Source organism: Cyclopterus lumpus, chromosome 3 (assembly GCF_009769545.1).
Source record: "Cyclopterus lumpus isolate fCycLum1 chromosome 3, fCycLum1.pri, whole genome shotgun sequence".
Taxonomy (NCBI): Eukaryota; Metazoa; Chordata; class Actinopteri; order Perciformes; family Cyclopteridae; genus Cyclopterus; species Cyclopterus lumpus.
The window spans coordinates 14,394,068-14,415,227 of NC_046968.1; the positions used below are offsets into that span (position 1 = coordinate 14,394,068).

General features: G+C 39.0%; 1 protein-coding gene across 1 annotated transcript; it reads left to right on the top strand.

The window, feature by feature from the left end:
• Nucleotides 1-17,024: 17,024 nt before the first annotated feature.
• Nucleotides 17,025-19,656, top strand: zgc:162592 (uncharacterized protein LOC561993 homolog). Its single transcript, XM_034529556.1, has 2 exons — nt 17,025-17,826; nt 19,322-19,656. Exons 1-2 carry the CDS (start codon nt 17,025-17,027, stop codon nt 19,615-19,617), a joined length of 1,098 nt encoding a protein of 365 aa, XP_034385447.1. The 3' UTR covers nt 19,618-19,656.
• The last annotated feature ends 1,504 nt before the right edge of the window (nt 19,657-21,160 follow it).

Here is a 21,160-nt window from a genome sequence, read left to right on the forward strand (position 1 = left end):
GGAGACCAGCTGAGTTCAGGAAATAGCAAAATAGATTTCCCCTCATAATTCACTCGCGCAACTTTATGAGACAGAAACCTGGAAAAGATGTGCTATGTTACATTAGAAAATAAAAGAGGTTATATATTGGAACTGTGCTTTACTTTGATGTCCCTTTATTTATCTTTGATGATGAGTGTGATAACTGGGTTGTAAAACTAGACGCTTTATAGAGACGAGATTCCTGATATTAACATGTTTGCTTGATTAATCCCAGAAGCATGTATTTAATTAAACTGGGCCACTTTGACTGAAGTGAACCCTTTTCTGCAACTCTAATACAGATGTATAATGGTAACAGTCACACATTATCAGGGGAAGAGTGGGTGATGCACAGAAACAGTTTATAGTCCATTAGGAGCTTGATAATGGTTATGTTGGTCCATTAAATATTTACCCAGTGTGGACAAAGTCAAATCTTCTTCTGCGACTGACTGTCTGTTGTGATTTAATACTGTTGTCCCTTCATTAGTACACCACATTCATGTTGATAATATCTCAGCGTTTTGCAAGCATTAGACCTGATGGGAGGGAAGGGGTCCGAGTCCAATTTTAATTATAGATTAATCGGGAGGCCAGAATACGCAATTTCTCTTTACCCACTGTGATGTGGACGCTATGAATGTTAATATACTGTTATTGCCACCATGTGATAGTGCACAATGTTGAACTCTATTCCACATACACACACACACACACACACACGCACACACACACACAAATGCTCATAACTAGTTTTAGGAAGAGAGACAGAGACAAAGGGTCAAAGAGAGTTGGCTGACTTGTGTTATTGGCAGGTGAGTTAGATCTCCCCAAATCTGTTTATGAACACCCGCTGGAGATTAATTTTGGTCCTGCTCTTCAGTGTGTTTTTTATCAGTATCCCCAATAGATTAGTTTCCAATCATCAGCACATTGTATGCTCAGCTTTACTTTGGGCATTTCCAAATATGTTAACACTCATTTAGGTTTATGAAATTACAAACAGTTTTAATTATTTCAGCTTTGTTTTAGAGAAATCATGGTCCATTGCTTTGGCATGGCACATTGCTCTAAATACTTCCATAACCACAAGCTTTGGCCATTGTTGCCATGTAGAAGGAGACAGTCAAATGTGACAACAATGTTTTGTTGGGGGAGTTGAGAAAACAACAAAGTGTACATGGGGCACTTTCTAAAACAATCAACTTTCTGTGTTGGACAGTCTCACTTTTTAATCTTTACAATCCCTAGCAAGGATCACACCATCAATGTGATGCGTTTAACGATATATCAAAGAAAACACATGAATGATAGGTGAGGCCTGAACGCTTAGCGTTGCTCCTCTACTTAGCTGAGTTGTGGGGAGCTTTGTCAGTGAATCCGCGTTAGCACTTGGGCATGACGAATCCCCTCAGGACCCTTCGTAGAGGAGAGGATGAGAAGAACAGGGAGGGAGGTGTGCAGAATACGAGAGAGGAACTGGAGGAGTGGGTTATGCGGGTACTTATGGGAAATACAGGAAGTGGCACGGTTGAGGTGTGGTCCCGCTTCCAAAATTCTACTCGGTAGCATCAACATTTGCGACTTAGGCCAACAACATGGTAACAAGACAGAAGAAGAGAGTCCCAGATGTCCAGTTCATCAGTCACTAGTAACTCACTCAAGCTTCTCCTGTGTGTCGCGCTTGCTGCAGGTCTTTATCAGCTGCCTGAAACACTTCTACTTGCACTCTAATGCCTTCAGTCGCTGCCACTGGGCTGTGTTTCATTGAAGACAATTTATAGATCACATTTCTTCTCTGGACAATCGAACAACAGCAGTTGCAAGGCATTCCTTCTTATCTCAGTAAGCTTGGAGATGAAGAAAAAAAAGTGAACCAATCAGAGCACAGAATTGCTGAGAGAGTAGGAGATTTCTGCAGTTAGACACTTCCTGGATTAAGCCTCTGTGCTTTGACACTTACTGCCTGACAAACTGCTCGGGTGAATGACAACTACCTTCACAAGCCTATGACTTCCCCCACATCCCCACTGTTATGTATTTTAATTTTTTTCAGAGCTCTCATTTCCCCTCGCATGAAATCAGGTACTTTTTGTGGATGTAGTGGAACCTCATCCCAAGGAAAAGGTTTGAATACACACAACATCAAAGGGACGTGATTTTTAGGGTAATTGTCCATCTGCCACAAAATGCTTAAAGGTGGGAATAATTGAGATTGTCAAGGAACATATCATAAACGTAATGCTCAGCAAATCTTTTCACAAACTAAAGAACTAAATGGTAAAACCCACCAACATAATTCACAGGTGCTCCACTTAATTTATCGAGCATTTGATTAACAGGGATGTGGGGCTGCCTCCTCCACACACAGTCTGTCTATCTATCTTTGGAAAAGAAAATGTTACAGAGCTAAATAAGCTGTGTTTTTTGGCAGCCGAGCAGCATATTGGTCAAGTTCTTGATTCCTCATATACACACTCTGGTCTGGACAACGATGCTGTGATCAATGCCATTGATTCTCCACAGGTCCACTGTGTTCTGAAGATCAGATGTGGAGCGAGCACAATATGCCTTTTCCTGCCTCTCTCTGCTATATTCCCCAGCTTCATTGAAAGCTTGGTAGATTAGTTGTCACTTTTAGTGGACAAACAGGCAGTTCTTTGCAAGTGTGAGGTTGTAAAGGCACATGGATACTGTACTGTCCAAACAGATGCTATCTAGTACAACTCCATACATTTGTTCTTGTTGTTTGTATTGAGCTGTTTGCCAGGACGCAAGCACACTGAATCAGTAAAAAGTCCAACCCAAAACCCGGTCCGTGACTGAAAGCTGCACTGCATTTGGATAGTCTCCATTTTTCAGCTACACTGAGGAGATAGTCAACACTCAGCCTCAGTCAGTAAAGTGTATTAGACATCTTTTACATCACATTACATTTAGCTGATGCTTTTATCCAAAGCAACTTACAATCATGTTACATTCATACACAGCTACAGGGAGCAATTCAGGGTTACGTTTCTTAACACAACTAGACACAACAACCAGGGCAGGGATTGAACCGCCAATCCCCTGATTGAAAGAAAGACTGCTAACCACTGACCCACAGTCACCCTTGCTTAAACCTCCTGGTCAAACTGGTGAAGGTAAACAGTCTGTAAACGGGTGACTTGGAGCTGGAACACTGTGGTTGCTCCAGGAGTTGTCATCCAGGCGTCCTCAAGGGTCTGAGGAGTTAATGACCTCCACAGTTCACAAAAAGAAAACAAGTTGTGAATGCAGTGAAACAGATACTGCCATTCCAGTATAAAACCATTATTTAAAAATATATAATCAACACACAGATTTGACAGCGAAAATCTTTTTGTTGTGTAACCAACACTGCTTGGCAGAGGACCAATGTTGTTATTATTGAAACAGCTAACATATGCCTTGATAATTATTTGTGTTTTGTTTAGAAACACTATGTTGTGAGCTGATTATTAACCTCTTGAGGATTTATTGGGCAACATTTTACACATTTATCTGTGTATCTTTAACACAAGCTCTTGAATTCAAAATAATAGTCTGTTACCTTGAACAATGCCTTTCTGCACAGAATGTGGACAACACTATTGCCTGCATTACTACTCAGTGGTAATATAACAAAAGACTAAAAGAGAGAAGTTGCATGGGTCTGCAATTTGGTTTAGTGTTGTAGTGTCTTGAAGTGGATAACGGCTCTGTAATAAGAAGGAAATCAGGGTAAGTCTCGAATGCAGTCCATATTTTATGCTCCATAGTCTCAAAGATTCCTATTGGAAATCATAACAAAATACCTCTGATTTTGTATTTAGATAAGAACAACCTAGCAGCGCTTCTTAAAGATAAAGATAACGTGTATTTGTCTTCTTTCTCTGGGTATGCACCAGAGTTTGTTGCTGTCTTGTATTTTTCTTTTTTTTAAACTTCACTGAGACCAATATGTGTTGATGCCTGATGTGCATTGCTCATTATCATCCTCTGTCATGTGCTCTGTGTTTGTTTGAAATTACAATAGCCACATGCTTTGAGAGGCCGCATATTTGTTTGTTCTATAAATCCTTTAGCCACAACAGCTCTGCACAACCGTGACATTTAATGGTTTACCGGGAAATATTTTTAAACTAGCGTATTTCAACTCCTTCCAATAATGTGTTACACTCTATCTTTCTCTAACTCATCTCCAAAGGCAAATATTTCAAAACTACAGATGGCAAAATCCTCCAAAATGTCAATTCTGTAAGTGAGGGAGCGGTTCTTTGAAATGCCTACCTTTGATCTTCAGCGACTTTCAGTGAGGTTTACCATCCTGTCACCAAAGTGAAAAACAAAACATTTGAACTCATGTCATTGAAAAGAAACACAGAAATGAGTAATGTTTCTGTTTTTGTGATCAATTTAAAGGATCTTACTTACAAAAAGACATAGAGTACACAGATCCGTAACATTCTTCTGTTAATCTTAAAGAAGCAATCTGACATTTTGCAAAATATGTTTCTTTGTTGATAAGTTAGATGATAGGATTGATATGAGTTTAATCTCTGTTCGCACAAGTTTAGACACATATTTTAATCTTTTCTGCCCCAATTAGTATTACTGGTTTTTTTCAGTGATTTCTGACTAATACCATTCATTCAGAGGTTGGGTGCCTTCAAGTTGTCTAGGAAGCTCAAGGACTGTCCAGTGGAAAAGATTGTGCCATAAAAAAGAGGTGCAAAATGCTAAAAGTCCTGAGAACCTGCGATTGAGTTTGTCACCAAGCTAGCGGCACAGGAGTAAGAAATACAGTCCCTCCACAAACAGATAAAGCACCAGAAAGAGATCTGGGGAAGGCAAGAGAGAGACAGACGGCCATATCCCTGGAAGGAGACCCTTCAACATCGTTGGCAAACATGTGATATACTCACAAGACTGGGACGATGCTGAGACATGTTTAAAGGAGGTGATGGAAGAAAGCACAAAGCTGACGAAACCTTGCAACAACTACACCTTGAAGTGAAGGTTGCCACAGAGCTTCCAAATCAACCTGTTCTTACTCCAGCTTGTCAAATACCGCTGCTTTGTCAGTGCCTCTCAACATTGGAGATGGTCACACAAAAGCCCCCTTTAGCGACTGGATGCACATGGCTTTCAACTTACTTCAATGTTAACTTTAGTGGAAGATGAAAGCATTTGACACAGTATAAAGAGCGCAAGAGTCTTTTCAGTGAAGGTGGGACAGTGGTGGATGGGTCAAACAAACATAAGACTTTCATCCAGGAAAGCGATGTTATAGGCTGTATGTGTGAAGTGACACATTTGTTCCGGTTATGACTCTCACCAAGCAGAGATATTTGAGTTGGAAGAGAGAACGTGTGGCTCAGATGACACAAATGCTCACGATTGTATACAGAACCAGAGCAAAGGTTTGCAGCAGAACTCCATGAAGAAAATAGAAGAATGAGGCTCTTTGTCGAGGAAACGGAAAATCAAATTTTAAAGGCAGAAATAAATGATGTATATGTCTCTATATTGTATGTGTTCAATTGCAATGAATTAACAAACACACATCTATCACTTTGTTCATAAATATGCCTGTAGTTTATATAACATAAAAGATTGGGACGCTGAAGCAATGAAGGTTAGGAACGGTAATAACAATTTATCTGCTATCATACCACTTCTTTCATTTTGCTTTTCTGTTCTTCAGATATTCAGGCCATGGCTTCGTGTTAAAAGGCAGTGTGATGTGTCTCCAGCAGTTCTCTCTTTTATACTCCCTCTGGCACAAACAGACCTCCACCTACGCTGTGCCTCGTATTGATGTGTCTGACATTTTTAAATGTTTGACTGACGCTTTGTCACTGCCACAGATTTTGTCTGAAGGGATGGTGCCAAGATTATGCCAATTTCCCATCTTGTGTCAGGACAGTGAGATGTGGAATATTTTTGGACTGAGGCACTCGAAAAATTATAGTATAACCAATCTGGTTTATGGAGTTTATAATATGTTTTTATTTTTACAAAGAAGCACCTTTTGGGACATCTCCTTTAATTGTTTGTAGATGTTTGCATTTTGCATGAAATAAAAAATGTCATTGCATAAATTAAAAGTGCTACATTTGAAAATTCAGAGCATTAAAAGCAGTGAACAACACACTCCATCTGTGTGTGTGTGTGTGTGTGTGTGTGTGTGTGTGTGTGTGTCTGTGTGTGTGTGTGTGTGTGTGTGTGTGTGTGTTGTTATCCGAGTTCCTCAGTGCCTTTTTTAGCTGGTCCAAATGGTCTAAACATAAAGACTATTTGGTTTTGCAGCTATAAGACAAAATCTGCCCCAAGAGTTATAAAGGTAATGGTGTATTACATTGTAATTACATTCAGGCAGCAGAAAGCTCTGGTGAATGCCTTTGATCATATGTCCACACATACATGTATGTAAAATAACAATAGATCCCAAGTTTAATCTCGTGAAGTTAAATTCTTTGATAGAGAAAAAGGGAGAAAAAACAGCATTAGGCATTTGCTATTTATCACTGTGTAACGGTGTTACAACTGTGTTTTTTTAAATGAGCAAAATGAAGTTGCCATGGGCTATGAAAATTATCTCTGAATATTTCTCTGTGTATTTCATTGAAAACCAACCAAACGTACAGCCTCCTTCCTACACATATCTGAATTCTGCAAGACTTACATTTACAGAGTGTACGATCTTTTCTCTTATGCAAATACAACAGTTAAACAAGTGAAACACACTATTTTTAACACAGTAATATCAGTACACATGACTTTTGAATGTGTTCTTAAAGTTTCAGACAGTGCTCATGCATACCACCCGACCATCTATTTCTAATATAAAATGTCTTACCAACATTCAACATTTCAAGCAAGGTTAACGACATTTCCCACAAATTCCTGCACTATTTGGACAACTCTAGTGTTAAAATGGTTACCTGATCTATTTTGGTGTATTGTGCCTTTTATTAGATAGCCAACATGAGAGCCAACAGGAAATGAAGGGAGCGAAAGATCCACGTCAAATATTGATTATTTTCTCAAATTAAAGACATTTTAATTAGTTCTCCGCTGAAAGACTCTTTAATTGATAGAAAGAAAGGGGCAAAAAACTAAAAGAAAATGGACTAGTTCTCAACTTTAAAAGCAGACATCGATCAATATAGTAGGGTGCGCGCGTGTGTGTGTGTGTGTGTGTGTTATTGAGTTTCACCATGGATACAGCACATATTTATAGTGGCTGTGAATCATTCTGTCAGACTAAATGACTTGTCTGATAATAAGGGTTCCTGCATCATCATGCAGTCATTGGTCAGTGGCAGACAGCTCCATTTCTCACAATCTTATCTCATTCCCATTTAACTCTCCTTCCTTATTCACTCTGAAATTCATTCATTATTTTACTTTTTTGGTCTATTTTTTGGAAGTTGGCACTGCTGCACTGATCACAACATGCTGATGTACAAATATGATGGAAAACGCAACTTTAGTCATTGTTCCAGGTGTTTAACACTCTCAATTAAAGGCATGGAAAGATTTTGGATCATATATAATATTTATTCTTTAAAATATTTCTGTCTGAAACACATTTTCAGTGGGTGTTGGCCTTGGCCACGATCGTCCCTGGTCACCAATCTGTTAGTGATTTTCATGGACAGGATTCAAAGCTGCAGTCAGAGGGAGGAGAGTGCATTTTGGGAAACCTCAGAATTGCATCCCTGCTCTTTCAAGATGATGTGGTTCTGCTGGTTTCATCAGACAGTGACCTTCAGCACACACAGGGCCGTTTGCAGCCTAGTGTGAAGCAGTTGGGAGTCACTACCTCCAAGGCCGTGGTTTTCTTCTGGAAAACAGTGGATTGTGCCCTCCGGGTTGTGAGTGAGTCACTGCCCCATTGTACTGGTCGTAAAGAGGGCCAATGTTTGCAATGGAAATGCAGTCACTGCGAAATACATGACCAAATAGTCTATTTACTTTGTCAGTTTACCATTTTTCATAAATGAGTGACTCGTTTATTAAAAACAACACAATAAGATATTGAGCGGACAGAGACTCTGAACTCTGTCCAGCTTGATGGAATTAGACTCAATCCAATAATCACTTTCGTATTCAGGGTGCTACGATTCAAGATGCAGAAAGGTCAAGGCTGTTGAAGACTTTCTGAAAGTGATATGGAGCTATAGTGCAAGTTCAGACAGGAAGACCATAGCCCTCAGCCTGCCATTTATTCCTCATATATCTGCCAATCATTTCTCACTCATTGTTTACTTGCTGTCATCGTTCTGCGCCGTCAATCATGACACCAGCTGTGCAGATCAGCTGATCCCCTCTATCCAATAAGCACACAGAAACAATGGCATGGTTAGCCAATCATCTTGCTGCTGTCTCATTTAAATATGACTGTCTCTTTACCTTCAGTTAATTCATGCTGCCGTTACGCACCCCTCCACCTCCCCATCTCCGCCCAGTCTTCACGGATCCATCAGCTTCATCAACTCATCATCTATCAGCTCATCACCACCAGGTCTGGACTCCACGGGGATCTATCTCGTTGCTGATCGGGGCAGTAAGCCCTCAATTGCAAATCTCCCCGTATAGTCCAAGCGCCAAAGACTCTGAGACTTCATCATTTCATATCATCTGTTAAAAATAAACATGTATCATTTCTTTATCTAACTGGTCTCTCCCTGATTGAAATAGTTTCCAACTTCAATTACGCTTCTTTGCCCAATGGTTGGGTAATTAACCACAATTTTGAGCTGAGTTAAATGTAGACGAGCTCTGCAGACTAATTTGTGTGAAGACTTCAATTGAATAATGAAATGTGACTCGGAGAGAACACAGGGCGATTTTTCAAGTGGAGCACACTGTTTGAGAAAGCTTTTAACTCTTTTACAGTTTAATGTGCCCGTTTTGAAACCATAGTTAAGAGGTACTCATTTGCATGGAGAAGTGGTTATGAATATTCTCACCAGGCTTTACAAATGAAACATGATGAATGTGTTTTTTGTACATACAAATGTGGAAAAAAAACCTGCTGTGCTATAATGACTTCAGCTGTTGGTCTCAACCCAGTCTTAGGGAATGACTGATCCAGAATAAAGAAAGAAAACATGCAAACTGAGGCTGAACCCCAGTCATAGATCTGATTTGTATGTTCTGTTCATACATATGGAAATAATGTGTTTTAGTCATAATAAATAAAGCATTGCTGTCAGTGAAACTTTTCTGATTCTAATTGTAGTTGTGGTCCCGATCCATTGTGAAGGAAATCTCCTAATTGATTAAAAATCAACCCGTTTGCATTCCAGCTACTTGACTTGTCAAAAGGAGATTAATGATATTATCTTCAACTGTTCCTTTATATTTAAGTGTACAGTACCAGCCAGCCACACTAGTGAGTTTATCTGTTATCATACTGTATGTCTCAGTGGGATAAGAACAGTATGGATGAAATGTGGTTATTGGACAGTAAGTGTTCTGTAGTCTGCTCTATTCTGCATCATTGTAGTGAAGAATTAGAAAAGAATAATTGTATTATTGTGAGCTTCAGGCCATGATCAAACTCTACTTATAATCTATGTAGTAACTGTTTTCTCTTGTCTCAATCTGATCCACACATAAATGTAAACCAACACACATATTTTTTGTGTGTTTAAACTCATATTCTTTTTGGCAAGCACAAGTGAAAATGACAGTAAATGGAGGGGATGAAAGAGAGTTGTCAAGTCTGTGACACATGGGATGTAACGGCAGCCAGAGCGTATTTCTTGCTCTGTGCCAGTGTGCCCATCTGAAGCCTCCATTTGACAGAAGTGATTCTGCCAACATCCATATTCATTATCACCTTGGCCGCCAAAGTATTGCTGCCTTAATGATTCATATATTGACTCATTTGTGGCTAATCAACCTATATAAGGACTGTACATTACGAGTGAATTGTAAAGCTGCTTGATATAGTTGACAGTAGACTAGATGGGGAAGTATATAATATGTTCTGTTGCTGTCCATGTGGCTATGGTTTTAGTATTTATTTATTTATTTATTTACTTACTCACTTAGTTGCTCATACTGCTGCACATGGGAACTAAAGTTTACATATATTGTAAGATAGTGTGTATCTTCTTGTTCAGGCTCAAATAATACTTTTGTTTATTAGTACAGTTACCATGTTATTTTTATTGTTATAATGTTTGCTGCTGTAAAGCCAGGTAAAAAAAAACATAAATAAATACATGTATGCAATTTACACTGTGAAATAATGTATGTATCAGTGGTTTGTCTGCATACTGGAATACCTCCCATGTTGTATGAGTCACCAAGGTCCAAACAAACACAGGACAGCCTGTTCTCTCTACAGGTCAGACGCAGACATCCTGTACCTTTGGTTTTGTGTAACCTGAAAGTGAAAGATAGTGATTTCGAAAAAATGGTGGGGAGAGAAATAATGACAAAAAAACACAATACACCCACTCTCATGTATCAAGCAACAATTGGGGAGATATGGCAAAACGGTATCAAACTGACAAGCTACCTTTCAATAATGGGCTGACAACTCCATAATATATATGTAATTGTCAAGCACATGATAATGGGCCACTGTCAGTTCAGCTTTTATTATTACGGAATATGCTGCATTTTGTAATGTTTGGATACCAGAAATCCATTTTCCCTATTTCTCTACTCCACACTAAGGCAGCAGCTACACACTGAACAGGGCATGAATGGTAAACAAGCTTCATATAAAGATGAAATCCTGGGGGATTCTTTTGCAAGCACCTGCTCCTACTTAGATAGAAAGCAGTGAAGCCAGAACAGGAGGGGATGTAGATTGAGGGGGAGGGGGAGAAGAATAGCAAGGGACTTATGCTCTCCATGAGTGCAGTGTGCATTCAACAATAGCAGTTTGTAAGATGTCTATTGTAAACTGGATAGGAAAATTAATATTGCTCAACATTAGAATATTTCTAATTTGCCCAGCAGTGAGGAGCCAATGAAGTGGCTGTTTTCTCAGTTATTTAAATGTGCGTGTGTGAACAAACATGCCTTAAAACGAGGTCACCGTGGTTGCTAACCATTAACACGTTCTCTGCCCAATGCATCAAATAATGCAGCTTTGTCACTGGTTCAAACTATGATTCTCTACCCAGGTGCCTTTAGCTTCAGTTTTGGACGTGTCTATTGACAGCGTGTCAATATACGCTCGATTCATGCATAGTGTCTTTTCAAAACAAACTTATGTCTTCACAGGAAGAATAAAGCAACAAAACCACTCATATTTAGAAAAGAGTTGTTGTGTTTACATTGGAGTAAGTTGCAAAGCTGGAACGTCGCTAAACGGTGCCGGACTCAGAGGAGCACTGTCCAAGCTGCGGTATTGGACGCATTGAGAGTGAGAACGGGTTTTAACTGACTGACATGAAATAGTGCCGACCGGTATGATTTTAAAAAACGTGCTTTCAGTGTTTTTTTGTATGCCACAATCACCAGGGTCTGGAGAAAGCATTATTCTCTGTCAGTCAGTTGGTCGGTCCACTGCTTTAGTCCAGACTTCAATATCTAATGTCAGATGTCTCATTGATTGCCATAAAATGTTGGTCTTCAGAGGATGGATGGATGGATACTTTATTTATCCCTGGGGAGAAATGTCATAGCAGCAGTACATGAACAAACCACACGGTGGAAACAATTGGACATTAATACATGTCAAACATGAGAGGAAAAAAGTGTGTCCCGTTTGTGCAAGCATACAAGAGTGCAAATTACAGAAATGTTGGTAAAAGAATTGTAAGTACAAAATGATAAAGTTAATAGGTGATAATGATAATGAATTTCTAACTTGCTTGTTGAGCTTGTTAGCATCTCTTGCCCCCACACTCTGGACCCAGCACATGGCAGCATAACAGAAAGCACTGGCAACCACAGACTGGCAACCGCAGACCTCTAAGAAAACAGAAACACTGATTATTCAGGGCTTGGACCCTCTGGCCTCTCCCTGTGGACTTACAACAACCTTGTTGACTTCAGTAGATCAGCTAGCTACCTAGAAATATGTTATATTGTTAAAGTTATGGCCACTTCAAAGAATGACCTGCATCTTTTATTTTGAGAGTTTTTTAGTCACACCTACAGACGTTTTAATTATAATAAGAAAGCCTTACTTGTATAATGTGTTCTAATTTTTATGTTTTACAAATCTTCAAACTTGAATTGAATGCAAATACAATACATGCTAAATACTCTGGGTGTAGAAATGAATAACATCGTTGCCACTATACAGACCTATATCAACCTATATCAACTCTGATGGCACCGTCTGGAAAAATATTTCAGATGCCTTTATGTGCAATAAAACTTCTGTTGTTTGACAACACCATTATTGAGTCTTGAGAACGACTGGTACCATACTATCACCTGATAATAAAAATGAAGTTACTCCTTTTGAATTGTGATTATGACTCTTATCATAGTCTGGTGCTAAAGACACAGGCGGCAGAGCATTTTTCTGTTCATTCAGTAGTCAATTAGACATGTTTTTGTTTTCTCCAGCAAGATTTCATCTGTGGCAGCTCCAATCAGATTATCTGTTAGGATGGTAAATGAAGTAATTGTACCTAACAAACGGATCTAAACAATGCTCATTATTAAGCTTCACAGCAGTCCTGAGGCTGCGTGTACATTCCATTGATTTTGCTTTTAATCTTTTAATGTGGTCTTCAAAATGTGAAATAAATCATTCTGTACTTACCACTCCAACATCATGTATGTGCAGATCTGCCTGTGAACTGTTAGATTGATTTGCAAAACTATTTATGTTCTCCTCAGGATGACTCTAAGGATGTTGGTGATCCCCTGACCATCCACCTCACCTCAAGCACACTATAAGTGGTCTCTGTCAATTATTCGCATAGTCAGTAGGATGCGTATAATTCATGTGTCCATCGCGAAAAAGGATTCTAATTGACTTTTCAATTTGCATTGTTTTCAGGAGACGCAAGCCAAATGTACAATTTATGTCTTTGAACATGAAAACAATAAATTACATTTCGTGACCATTTCTCAAACTGCCATAATACCGGGGCTGCTAATACCTCCAAAACAAATTACATTCCCATCAGCTTCAGCTGCATTTGTTTCTAATTAGCAATTTTTAGCATGCTAACATGTAAACCTAGGGTGATGAACATAACACACATTACAACATGTTGATGTTTTAATTGTGAGCATGTTAGCATGCTGACATTTGAAATTATCATGGTTTAATATTGTAATGTAAGATTAGACTACCGGTATACACATAACCTTGACTGCACTTGAATAACTGCTAAAGTATTTTATTTGTCCATGTAGGCTAATACTCAGAAGTAACTGCATCATAATTATATACCAAATCCAAAACAGGCACACATGTTTGGTGATGGCTCTCTCATGAGGAACTCTTTTGTTAAAAAATTACATTTATTACACTTTAAGGTGAGTAAAGCAGAAGGGGAGAAAACTGTTGCCATAACTGTAAGCTGCACCCTTTCAGCCAACAGCTCATTGTCATTCACTGCATGTTACTCAGCATCAGACCTTTGACGCACACATGGATGACGTCAAATAATAGAAAAACGTCTGCACAATCACCAGTAACCAAAAATCATCAGCTTTCCAGAGAGGGCAATTACAAACAATAATTTTACTTATGCTGTGAATTGAGCATTTTCAATTCCTGTCTGCTTTATTATGTATTGTTACTATTTACTCCTTACCTATTAGTGTTAACCTAGAATAGTGGTGCAAAATCGTCCACATATTATTGTAGTTACACAACAGTATATTATATTTATCACAAAGATTGTAGAGCAATGATTTATTATTATTGTCTGAAAGAAATTGTATTTTGGAAAATGACCGGATACATCCGTTTGTGCCTCTGTGCTTCTTGACACATGTATTCGAAGCTATCGTTGTGAATGCCATATTTTGTAATTATGCAATTCAATGTCAAACCTTCTCATATACAGTCTCTGTATACGAGAATGTATATTATTGACTCTTGTCACAAAGTTTGGCTTTGATTGACTTAGAATTTGACTTGTGACATCCGTGTCACATTCAAGAGTTCATAAATAGACCCTAATTATATATTTTTAATATATATTTTTTTGTTTTTTGAGTCCACCAAGTCGGGGTTAGGCTTTACCTCAGTTGGTGTTGTACCCGTTGCTTTGCGTTTAGCTTGACCGATGGTGCTGTGGTAGCACAGCCATCTGGAAGGTGCCAGCAGTGCAAGGTCAGTGGGGAACTTTAACATGAAGCTGCATGCTACTGACCAGCAATGCTACCAAATAATTGTGTGGTTGGCAAAACATTAAAGATCAAGTCCAGAAAAGCTGGACCCATTGACTCACATTCACATTTTTATTGATTCATCTATTTAGTTTGAAGCTGATGCTATAATGCTAAATGCAAACAAACCCTTTTATAGATAATAATACCCCAGTTATAAAATCTCTACAGAGAGATGCATTAGTTAAATTCAATGGTGATTCTCTGAAAAACATATTTTCAATGGTATTCAATTTGCAGAGCTTTTAAATTAGAGGTGAGTAGCTGTTATGCAAGGCTTAAATTATAGCCTTGGTGTAGGTATTTCTGTACAAGGGAGAGAAGCAGAGGCACTATGACATACAAACATTGTGTAACAGGGTCAATGTGTGCTGCTTAAATTATCCAGGAGTTTTTTTGTGGGGGGGAATTTAGAGCACCAAATATATAAATTTCAGTCCACACACAGCATTTAGGAATGTAGTATATATTTCTCCGCAAATCCAAAAGCTAAGCTTGTTTTAATTGACTGAACTTAATCAACACAAGTTGTCTTGTTGCTTCTCTTTCACCTCTGGTATACCTTCTTCTAAACAGAAAGTGTCTAGACAACATATATGATGGCATTAAAAACATTAAAGATTGTGTTGGAGTCACTTTTCTTTATTTTAAGCATCTCATCCAAGAATGGGAGGATTATACAGCAGTGGAGCCATGTGCATATTAGCATATGAGTCCAATCTGAATATGATTCATCTATATTGCTTCTGTTTATATTTGATGTGTAATGCATAATTATGTATAAGCAGTCCATATAGTATCCTCACCATTCAGCTTCTGCACAATGCATGCAATGCTCTTCCTTATTTAAGTCCACAGGGAGGACACATTGGTGTGCCGGCACAAAGAGGATGTGTCTTAGACACACTTTAATAACTTCCAACCTGCCAGGATGGTTTTTTCTGCGCTGACAGTGCCCTGTTATCAGTTAGACAGACTGTCATGACGGACATCGAGTTTTCACATAATCGCCCATCAAATCCCCCAGCTGTAGTATCTCTCTGAAACATCATGCATCAACCCTCACTGGTGGAATTAGATAGTGTTGCTGCCCACACAAGCACACATGCACAGACAGATAAAATCAATGGCTTCCTTCCTCCACATCAGGAAGTGCTGTACAGTAACTGTCCAATGGAGGAGTCAACCCACTCACAGGATATTCAATTGCAAGCATGTACAAATTCATCCTCTCTTTATCTCACTCATGTTCACATGGGATCAACTACATCTACACATGCACCTTTGGGCAAGTACTGCTAGTGTGTGCACACCCACATGTGTAGACCAAAAACACACACACTCCCTCTCTGTCACATGAAAACATCTCATGATTTGAGCCACACTGGATTTATGAATGAATTATGCATTAGGCTCCTCTTTAAAAACAAACATTGACTTAAATTGCCTGACAAAACCACATGTATGGTTGTAAATCAATTATGTAGCTTCATGAGGACAAGCAGTGAATATTGTACAGCTAATTGTTTAAAACGGGAAAAATTTTAGGAAATAAATAAATGGATATGGTATTAGTCTCTTGCAGAAAATATATAGCATATTCTACTATATCTGTGACTGTCTGGTGCTTCTACATCCTTTCAGAATGAGACAGAATCATGTAAGGAGCATGCAAAGGACTATGCAACATGAAGGAGTACAAATGGGGAGGGGGACTGAGAATATTAACCTGAGAGCCTAAGTCCACTCCCTCCTCGAGGCCTTGTGATAGACATCACCAAGAACAACTCTGCTGATTAGGATAGCGAGAAACACATATATCAAATGCAGATACCTTTCAGTTCTCCTATGGGGCATCCAACCGTGGTAGCAGAACAGTAAAGCTGTGTGTCTTCGGTCCATATACTGTATATAAATATATATTTACAGTCAATCCTGTGTGTGTGTGTGCTGTATACTTCCTCCCATGGCACACTGTAGCAGCTGCTTTTCTGCTTTACATTCTGTAACACTGTGGGACTCTGCAAAGAGACATCTTCATGGAGTTGAACGTATTATTTTATTACCTGAATTCTACGAACATTTTGTCATTGATCTAAAAGTTTTCTGCATAATGTACCACTGTTTTTGCTCATTCTAGTGATGAATAGATTAAGTTATGTTCCATAAAGGCTATTTTTTAAGGTCAAAGGATGTATTTACTGTGATATCAAGGTTTAACATATTCTTCATATAAATGGGAGCCACTAGACTTGTAACTTTGTTTGTCTTCTAGGGTAATAATAAATCATATAGGTGGTATTAGTGTTCCTGGGGATGCAGGGATCTATGTGCTTGGGAAGAGCGTGCTGTTTAATTGACAGACTGTCACACGGAAGAATACCTCTGAAACAGATGGTTACCTGAAAAGAAGGAGAGAAGATGGCAGCTACCACTAAGCAGTGCAGACAAAAACACGCAGTGGATGTTCGGAGTAGACTGTCCCCGCCCAGCCCTGATTGCACCAGGTGTGCTTCTGATTGTCGAGGTGGAAGGCTACAAGCTGCTGCGCGGCGTCCCAAAGTAACCCCAAACCTTTGCGTCCTTTAACTGTCTTCCAACGGATGTGTTGGCCCCACGTGCTTTATGTTTTGGTCGCGACCATGACTCTGTGAGGAAATATGTATTTAACGCTTAACTTCTCAACTTCTGCCGACTCCAACCTGTCAGGTGTTGACCCTCAGAGACTGCAGGAACTGACTCACCGGTCTGTTAAACTAAGCATTATTATCATTTTTGGCGTGATGATAACTTTGGGAAATATTGCAGTTCTCCTGGTTATTACTTCCACCGTGGCTGGTTGGTCAAGAAACTCTCGGTACTTTCTCCTCTCTCTCACTGCTGCAGACTCTGCGTTTGGACTGCTGGTCATGCCCTTGAATCTCTGGGTGAGCCTGCTAAAGGACTACACCGACGGGCCAGATGCGCTTTGTCATGTTGTGGCCTTTTTCAATGCCACCGTCTACTCCACCTGCATGTATACACTGGCCACGATAAGCCTGGAGAGATACATCGCAGTGTTTTACCCGCTGCAATATTCATCTCTGATGACAAGAAAAAGGACACTGCTCCTGATTGCCTTCGCCTGGTGTTTCCCTCCGTTTCTACTGTCGCCAATATCATTTCCAGATGGCATTATCGAGGTTCATTTTTCAACTGCATCCCTGGTCTGCAATCCATCCTACTCCTCAAATGCTGTATACTCCCTAAGCTTGACATGCTTTATATTTTTCCCCTGCTCCATCGTCATGACATACGCAAACCTGAGAGTGTGGTGCGCCGCAAAGAGACAGAGACTGAAACTGCGCAAATACGACTGTGCGCGTCGCAGGAGACACAATGTGGCATCCAGAGTGCTTGTGCCTGTGATGGCAGCCTACTACACCTGTTGGACACCCTGCATGGCAGTTATGATCTACAATGGTAAGCAACAAATCAGGAGGTGCAGGGATGGAGGGTGCGGGGGAACTTGAAAAATATATTGCCTGCCATGCAATATATAGATGACTTATTTTTCTTTCTTAATTCTGTTGATTAATGGCTTCATACCGTAGCCAATTTATCAGTGGAATATGAATAGATGGATGTCTGAGGCTGTCCTACGGACAAAACTCCCTAGCAACCCAAATGTGTGTGTGTGTGTGTGTGTGTGTGTATATATATATATATATATATATATATATATATATATATATATATATATATATACACACACACCATGTTTTGTTTTTTGTACCTGCATAGTTCATTGTGATAACTTGTTTGGCTCCATTCTGCACATTTACCAAAGCCTGGCTCCCTTTCACACATTTAATTAAGTGAATTTAGTATACTATGTGTATCCCTTTGGTGTATATCTAGACTAGATCTCATTAACTTGTTGTTTTCAAATGCATAAAACTGCTCTTGCAACACAATTTCTGTGAAGCAGGTTTTTTTCTTAAGGGCAGTTTAGGGGTTTAGAACTAAAACCCCTGATGTCGACCCAGCTAATTTCCCAATGACCGAAGAATTGCAAAATTACTAATTATATGGCTACTGAAGCACATATAGGATATGAGGTGTCATTGTGTGTGACTTTTTAAGTTTTAGCTGTTTTTGGTCAGATATTTTTTTGAATATAAGGGACAACGTTCAGAGTCTGTTAACAGGCTGGTGTTGATATTGCAGTATTTGTATGCTTAAGTCAAACTTCTATTTTCAAAGGTATCAAGAAAACTCAGAAGTATTTGAAGATCTACTGAAAGATTAATTAACAATTAAACATGCATTTAATGGGTATTCCCCCTCTACACATTTCTCCATCAATTTCAGCTGTGACTGCTCATAGAAATAGCTGTCAAAGTTATTTATGTAATTAAGGGCATGAATATACTGACCCATGGCCAGCTTTATGACTCAGGCCTTTTTTTCATTTTTTTTTCACTTTTTCTCATTTACCCCAACCCAGTGCTGTCTTTCAGTAATTTAGACTGAAAGTGGAGTCACTGAATATTTTTAGAAGTGAAGACCCTTTTCCAAAGAGGGCTGTAATTCATCTGATATGGATGAAAATCCCTGCAAAATGAAGCTGACAGTCTTAACTTAAACTTCAAAGTGTTTTGCTGTCCAAACGCTAGTGAGCCTCCAATGTAAAGTGGTTGCCTCTACGCCACCACATCTACCAGTTCATTTTGTACTTTTATATCTGGACTTTACTTGTTGGTGGCTTCATATCATTGCATCTCTGAGAAATTGATGTATCAATTAATAGACCTCATCATAAACCAGCTATAGCTAAACTGTGTTTAATTAATTTGTGACTCTTTATATAAAAAAAAAGGTCAACAACTGTTTCTCAATCAGAAACTGCTGTCTTGTGTTAACAGTTGTTGTGAATACTTGCTCCATTTCCATCGCCATGTGTTCTGCCCCACAGCAGTCTCGGGTAGCAGCGCACCAGAGTGGATTGAATTTGTGGTGGTATGGCTGCCGACCTCCAATGGTTTCCTCAACTGCATCTTCTACTTCTGGGTGAACCGAAGCTTCCGCAGGAAATTCCACCTTTTACTTCAAAGGCTGGCTCTGGCCCTCTGCCCCAAACTGGCTGACACCCTTGGATGCTGCAGCACTTTAAAGACACAGTTTGTGTCAGGAATTCTGGATAATAACAACAGTGTCCATGAGCGTTCCTCCAGTGTATCCTCCACATGCACCTTGTTGAGTTTGGCTTAGGTTGTCTGACCCAGAAGAGCACCACTGGCATGGTAAGAGACATCGTCAGGGACCTCTGTGCTGTCTTGTAAGTAAGGTATCAAGGGTAAGATGTGGGTCACATTGGTTGCAATGCAGACAGGTTGGCACTAAGACAGGCTAGCATGGTACTTGAAATAACCACTAAAAGTCTAAATCTTTGTGATTTGAGTCATTGTATATTTTTCTAATTATTTTATTAAACAGTGTTCAGTTGAGCGGGACACAGGCTTAATTTATAACTTATTTGGATTGTTTTTGTTTTACCATGCACACAGTCTTGCCAAGATTTGATTCACTGTCAGAGACGGCATCTTAAACCACATTTTTACTTGTTTTTTAGTTAGTTATCAGCCATGTCTGTGCCCCAGAAATGCCTATTTTGCATTCCAGCTATAGAACCGATCTTTTATTGGTGTCAACTGTATTTAGACTTGTTGCTTAGGTCAACATATTATACCTCACATTTGAAGTTAGTCAATTGGATAATCACAACAAACAGAACTTTAGACTCTTATTCACATGATAAATGTGTGAACTAACATCACTATCCGATTAGAAGTGCTTTGAAGGATTAAAGCCATCAAACTCTCCTTCAATTTAAACAGTGAGTTGAAGACCTTGGCATATAACCGCTGGGAGAAGGTAACCTTTAAGTCACGGCATTTAATAAACTAATTATGCAGGTACACTGTAGAAAGGTCACCACATGTGTGCTGGAAAGAGATAACTTGGGTAACTTCTGAGGCTGTGGTTGTTTATTTTGAGATATTCGGTCCAAGATCATCCTCTCATTATCTTCTACCACAGTCACGATGAAGATTGATTTAGATTTCAAGTTAATCAGGAGTAAGGATATTTCCAAAAACATTAACAGAAACAAAAATTCCGAAACCATTTTATGCAACTTATTTTAGCCTTTGGGTGTCCTCATCATTCATGTTTGTGCATATGCAAATGTATTAAGCATTAGAAGGTATGTCACTAAATCATGCTAAAACAATAACTAACTTAATATTGACCTTTTTTGTATGTATACGTTTTTGTTATGTTTCTAATTTTATAAAGAATGAAAAAATAGCAAATAATAATGTATTGGTTTATGGATGATCTATGAAATAAAGCATTATGCCTTTTGAAGTCTGTCTTCACTTAGTCTGAGTTGAGTATTTACAAATGCATCATTTGTAAAACATTAATGAAGTTAAAGTGAGAAGCGTTAACGATCAGCTGTATCATAAGTTCTGCTGCTCTCTAAATAACACAACAGATGTGTCAAAGGAACAGTGATAAGCCGTGTAACTTCGTACCTGAACATGTTCCTACATGAGCAGCTCTGGATTTATCTGCAACACTTGTAGATGCTGTTTTGTTTTTTCTGAAGATTGAATTGGAAAGCAAAATTCCAAGCATTTTATGGTTGAGCAATTGAATACGGGGGTTTGTAATTACCACTCATTTAATAATGGAAGTTTGTTTTGTTTCACAGGCTGGATGTTTTATAGTAGATCACATGGTGTGTATG